Here is a 15879-nt window from a genome sequence, read left to right on the forward strand (position 1 = left end):
TTTCTGGCTGTCAGTATAGCTCACAATGATACTTTTCTCCGGTTTCCCACTACTCCGTGCACAGTCTCTCACGACTGTCGAACATGTAGGAGTTTTCCCACGAATCAGAAACTATCTGATCAAACAAGTTGATCAACCGGACAGGTCCCAGCTCCCCCGCGGGCCCGGCTGCCGGCCCTTCGGCCTCCGCCCACCTTTCCGCCGCCGCGCAGCCGAAAGTTAAACGCGTTACAGCTGCCACGCTGCGATGGCCTGCATTTCCCTCACGATGCGGGAGACATGTCGCGACACGACAGCCGGCAGATGCCCGCCAGCCGCGGCGCTGCAGCCGCTCTAGTGCGCATGCTCGGCAGAGGGGCGGGAGACGGGGGGTAGAACTGCCGCCGTGCTCGGGCACGCGCAGTGGCGGAGCGTGACGGTGCGAGATTCAGCGCCTGCGCGGAGCGCGTAACCCGGAAGCGCTCCGGCGGGCGCTGACTGCGGCAGCGGTGGGCCCTGCGCGCTGCAGCCCCTCGGCCGCGCTGCCCCGCTCCCCTCCGCCATGTCCCGAGGCTCCAGCGCCGGCTTCGACCGCCACATCACCATCTTCTCGCCCGAGGGCCGCCTCTACCAAGTCGGTGGGTGTCCGGTCCCGGGGATGCTGCCGCTGAATTGCCCCGTCACGGGCCCGGCCTGCCCGCGCCGGTGGCGCTTCCCGCCGGCTGAGGGAACCTCCGTCGAGCCTGGTTGCCTTTGGGGAGGGAGGGAGGGAAACGCGGTGCCCCCCGGGGCTGGGGAGTCTCGGGTCCCGCCGTGTGCGGGGAGAAGCTCGGTGGGAGCGCGGAGCAGCCGCGGCCGCGCCGGCGTGGGCGCCTGGGAAAGGGATCTTCGCGTGAGATACGGAAAGCTTAGAGCCGGGGTGGGCCCTCTCAAGTGTTCCCTGCCGTGGAGAGGGACCCTCTGTGGTTCCCTAGTGTTTGATTTGAGGTGCTTGGACACCGAACTGACAGCTATCCAGTCTATTCCTTCTAAAGCGTTTATTTCATTTTAACTTGCCAAACCTATGAGCATTGCGGTTTTGACTCTCAGAACTACAATAAATGTTTGAAATGGGACTTGACCTGCCTCAAACCCTGGATGCCAGAGTAACAAAGTCAGTTTTTGGAGATAACCCATGCTCTCTCTTGTTACACCTGAATGCTATTTGTTCTGTACATCACAGCCTGTGAGATAGCAGCATCTATCCCTTTTCTACAGGCTTCTCTGAGCATTCTGCAGTTAAGCTGCAGCCTAACTTCATCTTCTTCTCTAGGCCACTGAATCTTTTGTTCACATTTTTACAGTGCACAAGATTCTGCAGAAGAGCCTCATGGTGCTCCTTCTGCACAGTGCTCTCTTAACAGCACAGCCAACTCGTAGTCTGGCAGGACAGCTCATTGGGAGTGCTCCTGGAGGATCCTCACAACAGGGCCAGATGAATTGTTCTGGCAGCATCATCACGATGCCATCTTCCCCAGGGGTTAGTGACTCTTCCTCAGCTGCAGTGGCTTCACTGCATGTGCGGTGCACGGCATGTCTGTGCATCCGTTTGTTACTCAGGACAGGAGGTTGCTGGGGCCACACTGCATGAATTGTTTGTGGGGCCAGTAGTTTATTTTGGGACTGCCCTTGAGTTTTTCTCAGGAAGAAGGCTGTGTGGAATAGGCTTCATGGACAGGCAGCCCAGTCTTGAGCAGTCCCTTCTCCAAGGATCAGCTAGGAAAGTGTCTGTGTGTGGGTGTCTATACTCAGGTACAGAGTTGCCTGTACCAGATACTTAAATACCTGGAAGGTGTATAAGGCTTGTATGCAACCTGCATAGTGAGTCTTATACATATGGATGGCAGGGAGAGCGCATCCTCGTACAGGACGTCAGTGGCTCTGTGATGGGGGAGTCATGGGCTCTGACCTTTCGTTGCCTTTAAAACAGGATGGTTGGTCTGTATTGCCCTTCTGGGTGTTTTCTCTGTTGCAGTACTACTTGTTGGGAATGGTTTCTGCATCCTGTCATAAAGAGGAAACAGCCTTGGTTTTCTACCTCTTGACAATATTCAACCATTAGGTTAATGTATGAGAAACACGCAGTACCTCCATATCTTTTACTTATGGCTTAGAAGCAAGTATCTGCATGTGTATATGAGTTTCTACACACAGCCTGAAGCTGTCTTAAAGATATTTTAGTACCTATATGCTGTGGGAAGAAAAATACGTAGGTGTCCATAGTTCAAGTAAGTATCAGTTCACTATACCTGCAGCTAGGCTGATAACTCAGGCATGATATCACTCTGTTGGCCAACATCTAGCCACAGCATGTGCAGAAAACTCATGTTTGCTTGCAGTCAAATATCGAAATCTAGCTTTTAAAATTTATTTCTTTTATTCTTCTTGAATCCTGTATATCCTTGTCCCTTTGCTGGATTCGGGTTAACTATGTGCTGTCAAGGACAGGCATGAACATGTGTTGCTTTAAGGCTGCTGTAAAACAAGGTTCTTCTGGAATTTGGCAGTACCTGAACAGAGATTTCCAATGTAGTGATACTGGTCTGAAATGCCAGTACTTTGTCTTGGAATTTTCTTCCTCTTCCAAAGCTCAGAAAGCTCATGTGCCTTTGAAGTGATCTCATATTACAAGAGTAACAGTTACTTCATATATATTTCTCATTGCTGTGGTTAAAAAGCCTCAGAGCATCAGTGTTGTCTTGCCACCTATTAGTTCCAGTCTTGAAAGGTGATGTTTCATTGAAGTGGAATTTTGGGAGGTGAAGATGATTATTATGGTCAGATTTCTGTCTGTTGTGATATATTCAGGGAACAGCAAGGGACTGCTGTTTTCAGAAAGAACATGTGTAGTACTACTGAAATACTTACATAGCAGAAAACAGATATAAAACACCACTAGCAACTTAGATTTGTTATACCACTTCACTTTTTGGCTTGTCTCTTTGAAAACTGAGCAGTGCAGATGGTAATAGGAACAATGTGAGAAAGGGCTGCAGTTTAGCAAGCCTGGTAGTCAGTACTTGTGAGCAAAACCAGTTTGAGGGCACCTACTTCTGCTCCCACCTAAGTATCACAAAAGGGTTGAGGGTGGAAGGGACCTCTGGAGGTCATCTGATCCAAGTGCCTACTCAAGCAGGGCCACCTAGAGCTGGTAGCCCAGGGCCAAGTCCAGACAGCTCTTGAATATCCGAGGATGGAGACTCTACAACCTGTGCCAGTGCTCAGTCACCCTCATGGTAAAAACATGTTTCCTCATGTTCAGACAGACCCCCTTGGGTTTCAGTTTGTGTCCACTACCCCCTGTCCTGTCACTGGGGACCACCAAAAGAGCCTGGCTCCGTCCATGCCCTCCCTTCATATATTTGTGCATATAAATAAACAAGTGTTGCAGAGCCTTGCCCTGGGGCTTCAAACATGACCAGTTTGCCGGCAGTGCTAGTTCATGTCTTGCAGGGTTCTGCACTTTGCTGCAGGCCAGCACTGACCGTGCCAGGGGAAGGCAACTGGAGAGGTGAGTGGAGCATCTAGCAGAGAGAAAGGGAGAACGCTCTTTATGGCATGTCTGGATAACCAGTAAATGCTCAGATGCTTGAGAATAATAAATACAGTACAGTAAATATGTGGCAATCAGCCCTTCCCCTGTGCTGACTCAGCAGATTGAGCATCAAGATCTGGTATTACAAGATTTGTTTTTTCATTTTCAGAGTATTTGTCTCCTGTTGTGCACTCTCTTCCACGGATCTGAATGCAGTTTTTTAAACAGCTGAGTTTCTTGCTGCCATTATTTTAGAAAGTATATTTAGCAACTTTCTGTGCTGTTAGACATGTTCTAAATTCCAGTTTCATTCATATAGCTAATAAAAAATTAATCTACATTTAGCCACTGCCTGAAACTTGCCTCTCCTAACCAGATATTGGGAAGTTCTGAATGTTTACCATATGTTGCCAGATAAACTATTTTAAAAGTTGTTGTTCCTGAGGCTTTTGAAACCATTAATTGAGGAAATTTATTTCACGGATCATATCAAGTAATTCTTAATCCATTGTATTTATCTGAATAATGCTGTTTAGTTGACATGTGCATAGGTTTAACTTTAAAAAGTGAATAAATGCATTGCAGTATTTGAATGTAAAGGCAGAAAATATGATAGTAAGGTTAAGACAAATCTGTGCCTGGTCCATCATTTCAGTTTTCATCTGTATCAGTTGAAATCTACAAAAGAAAATTACATCCTTACAATGGCAGTAATGCTTGAAATACTCTTCTGTAAGGATTTAGTTACTGTAGTTTAAGGTTGGACTGTTTTGGTCAAGTGCAGAACAACCTTTTTTGTTTTAAAACAAATTCTATTGCTATTAAGCATTTTAACTGAACAAAAAGGCAAATTAATAGAAATATTTGAAGGAAGCAGTAGTAGTGGTTTTGTGAAGAGAATCAATTACTTTCATTCATATCAGAAAGTTCTGGTGTGTGCATTGTACTAAAGACCTTAAAGACACAAGGTATTGCACAAGTATTATAGTAGTATAAAGGCTAGAACTTGGTGAGATTCCTGTATTGGGATGGAGGGTGTGTCAGAGTTAATTGTTCTAATATCTCTGTTTTTTTAATTAATATTTACATATTTTTCTAGAATATGCTTTTAAGGCTATAAACCAAGGCGGACTTACATCTGTAGCTGTTCGTGGGAAAGATTCTGCAGTAATTGTGACACAGAAAAAAGTACCTGTAAGTAGTCTGTTTCTGAGGGGAGGACTGGGAGGAGATGAGAAGAAAGGTGGGGGTGAGACTGCAACATTGATGTCAGATTTATTAGCATTGACATATATTGCTGTTTGAAGTGAATGTCTTATCATTCTGCTTATTACAAATTCTAGCTCTGTTTAGTGCTCAATTGCACATTGTACACAAAGTCGATCCTGCTGTACTTTAACATGTGTCATTACTCAGGCTTGTAAGGGCTGAGTTGTCCATAATCACTTTCCTGATTTCTTTAATTCCGACTCAGAAAATGTTGTACCAATAGCATGCGGAACAGATTTTCATGAGTGTTTTGGCACAGTGGTGATATATTGTTGACAAAGTGGGAAAACCCTTATGTCTGAAGGGCAGCATGCAGTAAGAGTTAATGTTTTCGTATGTGTGTTCTCAAAGTTTCTTCAGAGGGAAAAGGACTTTGATATTGGCCATGCTCTGGCTGTCATCCTTTTCCAGATACTGTGGTTTTTACATTCCCTATTGTACTGTTTCTTCCTTTGCATACCTACAGCAGTAAATAGTAGAGAGCCTGCAAGACAGTTTTTAGCTGTTAGTTGATACTTCTGGGCTCTTCTGTAGATAACAGAGCATCCAGAGTCTGTCTGTCTTTTTTTTTTTTTTTTTGTACTTGAAGCGGTGTTTTCTATCAGATTATTTCTGTTTCTTCTTTAGGACAAGTTACTGGATTCTAACACAGTGACTCATTTATTCAGAATTACTGAAAATATTGGCTGTGTGATGACAGGAATGACAGGTATTTAATTCTCCATCTTTTTTAAGTATCTGAAGTGTGCCAGACTTTTTATGTAGTTCACCAACTTCATATCACATAAGAAAAATAAATGCTCTCAGACATTTGTTCCACTCAGTCTGGTTTTGGAGAAGTTGTCTAGTTCTGATATGTATATTTAAAGACAACTTAAACTTGGGCTTGGAATTTGCATTCTTGAGCAATGCTAGGAATAAATGTGGTATAGGTTCAGTTAAATTAATATGAGTTCTTTCTGTCTAGCTGACAGCAGATCCCAGGTGCAGAGAGCCCGCTATGAGGCTGCTAACTGGAAGTACAAGTATGGCTATGACATCCCTGTGGATATGCTGTGTAAAAGGATTGCAGATATTTCTCAGGTCTATACGCAAAATGCTGAAATGAGGCCTCTTGGTTGCTGTAAGTATTGTGTATTAAATTAGTCTTTTCTGTTTCTTGCCTAAGATTGCAACTTCAAGTATAAGAAATACTCTCGCACTTTCAAATTGCGTGAGATACGGATGTAGCTGAAAGAGTGAATGAACAGCTGAATGAGAGCGCAGTGTTGGAAGTCTTGAACTGGAGCTGTGATTTTACCACTGACAGCATTTGGAGTAATTGATTTAGCCTCTTTAAAATGTGTGATACTATTCCACCTTAGTTTTTGGGGCTTAGTCTGTTTGCACTGCACAGTGATGTCTGTGAATGGGAGATGCTCTTTTTACCAATGTCTATGTCTGGGTAAATATCACTGTTAGAACAGACTTATGGAGAGTGCAATTATGCTTCTGCAGATTTTTGTGGCTTTTTTTTCCTAAGTAAAATAGGACAAAAATCTGTATAATTTTTGCTCTTAACCATGATACATATAATGTAGAAAAGTGCTTAAAAATATTTCACTTGCAAACATTTCTACACCAGTCTTGTTTTATAACAGCAAATGCAACTTCATTATAAAAAGATGTGTGTAAAGTTGTATTTTTGTAGATATTCCTAGTCATCTGTGTGTTCAGAGGTTGGTTCTGACTTGTTTTTTTCTCTTACATTTGGCTATGAGCAAATTATAACCGTACTGTTAGGCTGTCTGGGAACGGAGATAAAAGACAACATTTCTTCAATTACTTTTTTATGAAACATTCTGTCTGGGTTTCTTTTTGTTTGTTTGTTGTTGATTATTTTTTTTTTCTTTTAAGTAGAATAGTTTCAGAATTGATGAATCACTTCTCGTAATTATGGTAGGCACTAGCACTTCTCACTAAAGAAGTAACATTCAGGGTTGCACCACAGTTTCCATGATGGGGCAATTTTCCTATGCTTGTAATGTTCAGGAATGATTGTTTCTTTCTTTCCCTTGGCATTTCCCATGCCTTGATACTACTGGAAAGTGATTTTTTTTTTTTTTTTTTTTAATACATAAAAATGTATTTTTCTTAACTTTCATTAACCTTTTTTGAAAAGATGATGGGAATTTTTTTTCCATTGTAGTAATAGCTGCTCAGAAGCTTATTGGCTACTACTAGTTAAAAGTTATGCAAGTGTAAAGTGGAAAAAATTTTAAACTTGTTCTGTTTGGTGTTTCTTTGCAAGTACTGCTTTGGAGTTATTTTTAATATGCATATTGAGACTATGTGACTGTAAATCTGAAAGTGTGGGTGGACACAGATGGATTTAAGTGATGTGACCAGTTTGTGTTAATTGGAGTCTATCCAACTTGAAAGTACTTAGTCAAGTGGTTCTGACATTTCCACATTTCACTTCAGTTTTTTGTTTTGTGTGGGTTTTTTGTTGTTTTTTTTTTTTTTTTAGGAAAAGGGATATAATGCAGTGTTTTTCAGGATTACAGTCAAGAAATCTAAAGTTAATCTTTTAATATTTCCATTAGTTTCAACATATTTGTGAAGTTGTTTTCTGGTAATAGGCATATGTTAATAGAACTATTGCTTATGCTTTTAAAGTGTCATAAAATACATTCTGTGTGAACCGTGGCAGAGTTGACTTTGTATCAGGATTAAAGTTCTGTATTTCCTGACTTTGTGGTTCTCTACACACTAAGCATGGCAAAAATATTTCTCTGTTTAGTGAGTAGTCTTCTCTGGGAATTACAGAAATCCAGTTTGCTCCAAACTGAGCTGCACACCTGGTAATGACATGCTGGTAAGAAATGACAGATTACAGATAAAATCACAGCTCTAGGTATTGGACTGGTTCCCAAAAAGGTATTGCTGTGCATGCATGTTCTTCACAGGAGGGGAGTATGTATTCTACTCTTCGGTTGAATTAAATTGCTAAAGTTGGGGAAAGAAATAAATTAACAAATTTTCTCTTCAAGGTATGATTTTGATTGGTATTGATGAAGAACATGGCCCTCAGGTATACAAGTGTGATCCAGCAGGTTACTATTGTGGATTCAAGGCCACAGCTGCAGGAGTTAAACAGACAGAGTCAACCAGTTTTCTTGAAAAGAAAGTAAAGAAGAAATTTGATTGGACATACGAACAAACAGTAGAGGTAGGCCAGCAGAAGGAAATAAAGATTGGTTAAAATAGTTTTAATGAATATGCTGTATGTAGGCTTGTGATATAGAGGAGTGCAGTTAGGTATTTCCTGTTTTCTTACAGTTCTGTATTGCTGCCAGAGCAAGTATAGCTATTCCAACTAGAAAATCTTTTAAAGATATTTTGCAGATGTTTAAATAATCATCTAATCTGCTTTTTCTCCTTTACGTTAGCTGAAACAGAATCTATAGTTGTAGCACTCTCACTGTAGCTGGTGGTTGGTTACTACAGTGCTTGATTCTGGGGATACCAGCACAATTTTCTTTTAGTGTCACTTAATCCTCATGTTAGAAAGCGTTTGAAACAGGACAGGGTGTTGCTTAACTGTCAATTTAGTAAATATAATACCAGTTGTTATGCCTATTATAAAAGTGTATCCTACTTATAAAATAGGTCAATTAACTTATCTTATAAATCATCCTTACTTTTTCACTTACACTGTAGAGATCTGTCTAAACAGTCCTCTTCTGTGGCCTGCCTGTTTCTTCTGCCAGGCTGCCTTCTCTCATAATGTTATGTTTCCTGCATCACGAGATCAGCTGTTGAAAGGAGGAGTCAAAACCTAAGCAACTGACTCACCTGTAAGATTAAACAGAGTATAGTATTAAGATCCCTATGAGTGCTACGCAGATTCAGACCTTCAGCTAAATTACTTCTGAAGTCTATATTACTGTGAAAAGTACCATTTAAACAGAAGGTTCGTAAGCATAAACTCTATAAGTTTTATACATATATCTTAGTAAGTACTGATTTCCTTAATGTGTGACTTTTTAAAGAGATTAGAGGGTTAAACAATCATAACATACTGAAATTGAATGTACTTGAAATTACCTCCCAGATCCTTTTTTTTATCCTGGCTAAATATTTTTCATGTTAAATGTATTTTTCTATCACTACTTGGTTATACTGTGCATGTCTATTTGTTGAGCAGTTGGAGGTAGATGAAAGGGTCTTTTCATGTTTTTAATTTATAAAACTTCTGTGGTATGGTGCAAATACTTAATTGATAATTAATCTGCCAGTGAAGTCCTGGATGCACTTCTAGACCTTTTTGTTGTCTTTGTAAAAATGCTGAGCTTGTGAATGTAGATCAGATGCTCTAAAAGTCAACAGTGACAGGGAGAAGCAAGTCTGTCAAGCAAAAACAGTCAGAATAACTAGATAAGCATCTAGCTTCATATCTTTTTTATAGAATTTCTTTTTGTGCTCAATCATCTTTTTAGGAATACATCTTTAGCATTATTATGACCCTACTGCAGGGTTAGGTATGTGTGAGGTTGCAAAGAATACCTCTTAAAACAGGTGATGATGAGGGTGGAATAAGCCATGATGAAATGCAGCTTTTAAAAACAGTCAATGTAATTTTAATTACCAGAAGAAAAGACAAAATGGAAGCAAGTGACATGTGCTTTGAGTAATCTTGGACTGTAATGATGATGTCTTTCTTGTTTGTCACTAATGAAACATGTTCTGTCCTTGGGACCTGGGGTTTTAATCTTTGTGTGATAGAAGGTTTCATTGTGGCTTTTTCTGCTATGAAAATGACACATCCATTTGGGTTTTTGTTGATTGGGCTTTTTAGGGAGAGAACTGGAGAGGGACTGTGTTCTGTAACAGGGAAACTATTTGAGACTCTTCAGCTGAGGTTTTGAGGTGAAAGGAAATAAGAGAAATTAGAAGTAAGGGTAGTTGTTAATGCTATGTCCATTAAAAAAAAAAGCCTTAGTGCTTTCTGTTTAATGATAGGTTTTTTGGTCATCTTTCAGACAGCAATAACATGCCTGTCTACTGTACTATCCATCGATTTCAAACCTTCAGAAATAGAAGTTGGTGTAGTTACAGTGGAAAATCCTAAATTCAGGTAAGTGATCAGTGCTGATAGAACTTGGTGTATTTCTTTGGTTATGTGCAATTAGTTTTAAATTCGTCTGTAATGGTAAATCAAGAAAAAAAGATAAATGTCAGAAGTTGAAGTTTTGGAGGTTATTTTTTTTTCTTACTTGTAACTCTTCAAAATGTTTAGAAGCAAAAGACAGCATTTAAATAATAACACAGTTTTAAAATATTTGACATGGTTAAGGGTTTCAGTAGAGAAAAGTGTTGTCTTTTGTTTCCTGAAAGGGTATTGCTTTATGTGATGATGTAGTTAGATCTTGTTTAGATTATTTTTTATGGTTAGAAGAATAAACAATTTTCTTTGTACTAGTATCTGGAGTCCATTTCTAAATCATAGTCATGACAACTAATGCAGTACAGTCTGTTTTATATTAAGGAAAATTTTGCAGGTCCCTTAATTTTTTAAATCCTTTTCTAAATGGGAACTTTGACTCTTGCTTATCTTGTAGCGGTTTTTAACATCTCCATTATATAGTTAAAAGACCAGGAGTTTGTATGATTTGAAATAGTCTATTTAAATTTGACAGGACTAAAAGATCCTGGATTTAAAAATCACGGCAGTGATTTAGAACTGGCTGAACTTTGAGTACACTGCATTCCCACCTAGCATGAAAGCAAGTCACCTGCAATTTCTTCCCTCCCTGGTTATTGCCTGACTGAGCACAGCACACTGCGCAGCAAGGTTACTTGGTCAATCTAGCAAGACAACACCTGGAAATTTTCCTGCTGAGAGCTATACCTCACATCAGCTATAGTATACTTGACAGCCTTCTCACAATGTATAGCTGTGGAAGTACGTGTGGAGTGTGGGAGAGTAAGTTTGGGGGGCTTTTTTGTTAATGCAAAAGGACTCTCAAGGTGTGTCTTACCTAAAATATAGGTAAGTCTGGCTTGGTGCAGAGGACTTCTGTTATTTCTGCCTTAGTCTTTCATTTCTTAGTTTTATATCAGTTAAAAAAAAAAAAAGAGGAAGAGCCAAGTGGGGTAGAAAAGTACTCTGCTGCTTTAGTCTAGCTGCTTGGTAGGTAGGGATTGGAGAGAGGCTTCAAACCTTTAGGTCCTACAGGTACAGTCTTCTGAGTGCTTCCTGATGTGTTTAAAGTTCAGATGGTGATGGTGGGTGGTTTTGCATTTGGTAGTGTGTGTTTAGGGCAACAGAATAGAATAGCATTTTTGAGAAAGCACACAGGAGCTGCATTACCCCTTTTCGACTGCTGCTCAAGGGTCAAGTACTAGCTTTCTGCCAAACTTCATTTACCAGTCTTGCGTCCTTTTTGGAAAGGATGGATAACAAGCAGAGGGAGAAGGCTACAAAAACCTGTGTTCCCTCTTGGAATAATCATGATAATTACCATACCCATTCTTCTCACCAGGTCCCAGCTTGCAAATACTTTGCTCATAAAGAGTTGCCTGTTCTTTTTCTACCATTTGTTACCTCTTTGCTTTCTAGTGCCTTTGATTCTTCTGTTATTTTTCAAAAACAATTGGAATGTCAGCCTGTGGCCCTGGCAGCAGGGCTTTAACAGGCTGTAAGATACGTTGTATAAAACTTATTTGTATAGATATTAGGTTGTAATATTGGAGCTTAAGGGGAAGAATCATTTAAGCTATCTAAGATTTCTTTTTGTTCTTTCAGGATCCTTACAGAAGCAGAGATTGATATGCACCTTGTAGCTCTGGCAGAGAGAGACTAATTAGCATTCCTATTTCCATTGTCCGTGCTTCTGGCCAGGATATTTGGTGAAAAGAAAACACTTATTAATGGCTTTAGATTATGGGTGGAAAACAGTGTTCGCTATATGATGTATTTTACTCTGTACAAATAAAACAGAGGTTTTTGAAATACTTGGTGTCTCATTTTAATGTAATTTTCTTCTAACTCAGTTCCATGAAATTCTTACCAAAATGCTTGATGACTTTGAACGTTTCTGTGATGATTGCTTGTCTTTTTAGATGTATTTTAAGAGGAAATTTTATACTCTGCACTGTATTTTATCTGAGCTATTTGGCTCCTCATGTAAAGTTTTATATCAGATTGTGGTGTGTGTGTGTGTCTAACTTGTACGTTTACATGTGTTCTGTCCTTGCCCTGATGTTGAAAGGCTTATAACATTACTGGCTTAACTGTAATGTTACTGGGGGAAATTAAGAAGATCTTAATATTTGCTCAGGTTTGTATGACAATATAGGACAAAAGTTGAAGGAAAAAATTTGTGCCATGATTCCCAGTGCATTCCTTTAGACTGATTTACTTGGGGTGCAGGCAGTAAATTTAACAGACTTCTGCTATAATTAAACAGCTCTGTAGCTAATATTTTAGGGAGAAGATTCTATATGCAGAATACTTTGGGATTTTGGCTGTTTGTCACCTACCTGATTTCGAGGCTTTGGGCAGTGCTGGAAACAATGCTGGGGCTGGATGAGGCCCATAGACAAAGTTCATCAATGAGAATGTCTCTGGGAAGCAATTCCCCTTGCTCATTCAAAGGTTCTGGGTTAGGAGAAAAGACTGAAAAAACTTCAGTCAAGGTGAAGGAAAATGCATTTTTGTTTTGCTGAAATTGAAGAGGTTTCAGCCTCAGCAGCAAAAAGAGAGATTATGAAGTTGTGAGGGAGGAGACACTGAGGAGAAAGGGAAGGTTACCAGGCATTTTTAGCTGTATGGGTAGACATGAGAATCTTCTTGAATGCATGTGGAAGCTAATATGACTTAGCTCCTTACCCACATTCTTTGTCATGCTATTCCTATATTGGCTTTCATGATTTCAAAGTTTTCTTTGATTTTTTTTTTTTTTTGACACCTTTGGGGAAGGTCTCATAAGTCATCAGAAACTGGGATTACTTATTTTTTTTCTTTCTGCATTACAGTTAAAGCCCTTTCAATGTGTCTTTTTCAAGTTCATTGTAGTAAAGAAGATGTGTTTCTGTGTTAGGTGGTTTTAATAAAAGATAATGCTAACCTTATGTGGTAACTGAGTTGAGGAGATTCAAACGTACTGTGAATTGTTGACTTTACAAAGCTTTCAGAATTTCCATTAGTGCCTTCAAATTTCAGCTTCCCTCATCTCAGGTACTGTAGTGTACGTAAGATGAAGCCACCCTTGCTTCTGGTTTTGGGTTGATTATCTGAGAATTCTATGTGGTTTTGTGCAACAATTGGCAGAACAAATACTAATGGCACAATTATCAGTCTGTGTCATTCCAAGTGGCAGCTGAGTTTCTGAAACTTCCTAGCACCTTTCTTCCCAATACTCCAGCTATGTAACAACCTCAAATTTGAGTAGACTTAAGTCATCATTTACTCTGTCATAAAATATAATCCACTTATACTTTGTTTTTCATCGGCTTTAATTTTGTATATAAAACTTCACTGATGACTTCCTGAAAAAAAGTAAAAGGAAGATGGCAATCTGGGAGCCATATGACTAGATCACATTTGCATAGTACTTAGTATTAAAACTCCCTGCAAAACCTTGAATTCTAAATTTTGGAGCTTGCATGTGATTGTATAACTCAGGTGGTGGTTCTGAGAGCAATGGGTGTTTGTTCGTATCTTACGCTTTTGCAGTGCAGAATATCCCATCTTGTATTCAGAGATGATGAAATCAGCTGTCTACAATATATTAACTGGGAAAGTTGCATCTTTTTTCTTTTTTTTTTTTTAATAAGCAAAGTTAAAAGCAGCAACTGAAATGCCATTTTTGTTAGTATTTTGTCCTGTAGTGAAAATTCATGATTCTCTTTTCATACTGATGGGACTTTTTCAGTCAAAGCTTTTTGTTGTTTAAGATAAGGCTGCTACACAGATGGGGATACCTGATCTAATGGGAAAATCCCCTGCATTACACACATACATGATCACATTCCTCACCCTGGAGCAGATAACACCTGCAACCAAACTACCAGCCATGGCTGGTGTTGCGCTGTACCTGATATCACCTGCTGTTCCAAACCTGGCACATGCAGAGAAGCTAGAGTACACACGGTATGATCCAAACACTTCTGGTTTGGGCAGAGCTCATCAAGAGTGCTACCAGACTTGGGCTCACTCCATATATTTGTGGTTTGTTGTGCCAGTGCTGAAACTCTGGTAGATGCAGTTACAGTGTGAATGTATGGGTAATTAAGTAGGAATAGGGTCGACTCTTATTTGCATACTAGATCAAGACCAGTTATCTGTACTAAACTCAGACTGGCTCTGCACAGCCTTGCAACTGTGTCTGTGTTATATTCCCAGTGCTCTTTATTTGTGGTGTAGCGTGTAAGGATGCAAATCCAAGCATGTGCAGTCAACTTAGGTAAATCAGTACTTACTGGACTCTCTGAAAAGCATCTGGATTTCTTAAGAGCAACCCCTGCCCCCCACTCCAAGGGGGCCCCAGAAGCAGCAATGGCATGTATTATGGACAGAAATTGCTTAATAGGGAATCTTAATATAAATCATCTGTGGGTCATCAGGAGCTGTCTGTGTATTCATCCTGGAAACAAAAGATGTTAAGGCAGGCAGTAATGAACCCCTCTAGGATTTCAGATACTTAAGTGCAAGACGTGGTACTAAATCAACTTGTAATGCCCTGTGTTACACCTTTTCACTGTAAAGCCTCCAGTGATGCCAGTCTAAGCAGAGAGAGGTAGATGGGGAGTTCAAGTGGAGCAAGTATGTGCAGATATATTACAGCAATTTTAATGACATGGAATAATATGCTGCACTCACCTCTACCTCCTCTGTCCTGTTTCTCATTAAGCCAATGACCAGGTGTACAAAATAAGAAGTATTTTGGTTCAGTGTGTACTGTTGAAAGTGAGATGAAAGAACTAGATCTGTAGCTTGCTAGTATCTGAAAAAAAAAAAAAAAAAAAAAAAGAAAAAAAACACTTTTTTTTTTTTCTGGCACAGAAGCAAAGCCTGCTATTTTGAGTTCTGCAAAACAGCAGCCTTTTTGGCTCATGAGATCAAGTTTTATGAAGCATATCCATGATGGTATTAATGTTTTCTTCTAGAAAAAACCTACACTACCAGGGTGATAACAGTAGGGGCATTGCTTTTCATTTTGTAATCAGTGATTTTTTTTTTTTTTTTTTTTTTTCAGATGGGAAGTTCTTAAATTGTCATAGCTTGTTCCAGCCAGTTCTTGCTAGTAACAATTTGTTCTGTTCTCTTGTTTTGCTGTAACCCAAACTATTTGGAAACAATGCAAGACATCCTGTCCTTCAGGATCCGTTGGAACAGTGAACTTAAACCTCTCATGCCCAGACTAAAACAAGGATCATCACATGCTTAGGCAAAGCTGCTTAAAATAGCGTCTGGATTTTGTTTATCGTGATTCTCACATTTAAAAAACCAAACAAAACACTTTCTCCCATCCTTTGTACTATGTCTGTAGATGTAAACTTGCATTTCTTAAATGACTGTCAAAACTCTCAGTTACTATCAGTATTTGCTGCTGTTCACCAAGGTTTTCTTAGCACAGTAATCTTTTCTGTAGTAATAGTCTTACATATGTCACCATCATCTATGAAAATTCTGTGCTGCAATGTTAAATATGGGAGCTGTAATGTATTTGACTGTAAACCTGGTGAATAGACAGACTCCCCATATCACTAAGTCAAAATACAGCTAACTGCATTTGGCAGAACTGAGTCATCTGCAAAGAAGCGTGTGCTTCCATTTTTTGGGTTAGTATTTTTCTCCTGGTCCTTTTTGGAACGTGCTGGCTGCAGCCGAGCCTCCTGGTGCTGCAGATACGTTACACGGCCTTGCTGTGCAACATATTGTGGCTTGGCTGATACGTACATTGAACCACAGGCCTCTCGAGTAGAGTTCCTAGCTCAGGCTTTAGCAGTGTACTATGCAGTGTGCATTAGGACACCCAGGCCAAACTGTAATTTTTTGTGCTAGCAAA

The 15879-nt window shown here is 39.9% G+C and overlaps 1 protein-coding gene across 1 annotated transcript; it reads left to right on the forward strand.

Moving 5' to 3' along the window:
* Positions 1-415: 415 nt before the first annotated feature.
* Positions 416-11821, forward strand: PSMA6 (proteasome 20S subunit alpha 6). The gene is made up of 7 exons (XM_009975098.3): positions 416-617; positions 4653-4747; positions 5450-5531; positions 5790-5945; positions 7855-8033; positions 9847-9941; positions 11613-11821. Exons 1-7 carry the CDS (start codon positions 542-544, stop codon positions 11668-11670), a joined length of 741 nt encoding a protein of 246 aa, XP_009973400.2. The 5' UTR covers positions 416-541; the 3' UTR covers positions 11671-11821.
* Positions 11822-15879: the final 4058 nt, after the last annotated feature.

This window comes from Tyto alba, unplaced genomic scaffold, assembly GCF_018691265.1.
Source record: "Tyto alba isolate M040663 unplaced genomic scaffold, T.alba_DEE_v4.0 Super-Scaffold_18, whole genome shotgun sequence".
NCBI lineage: Eukaryota > Metazoa > Chordata > Aves > Strigiformes > Tytonidae > Tyto > Tyto alba.

Bases quoted from the DNA above. Each gene is read 5' to 3' on its own strand.
- PSMA6 (XM_009975098.3), top strand. From the start codon at position 542: ATGTCCCGAGGCTCCAGCGCCGGCTTCGACCGCCACATCACCATCTTC. The intron at 5,946-7,854 runs GTAAGTATTGTG...TTTCTCTTCAAG, and splicing joins AATGAGGCCTCTTGGTTGCT to GTATGATTTTGATTGGTATT. The intron at 9,942-11,612 runs GTAAGTGATCAG...TTGTTCTTTCAG, and splicing joins GTGGAAAATCCTAAATTCAG to GATCCTTACAGAAGCAGAGA.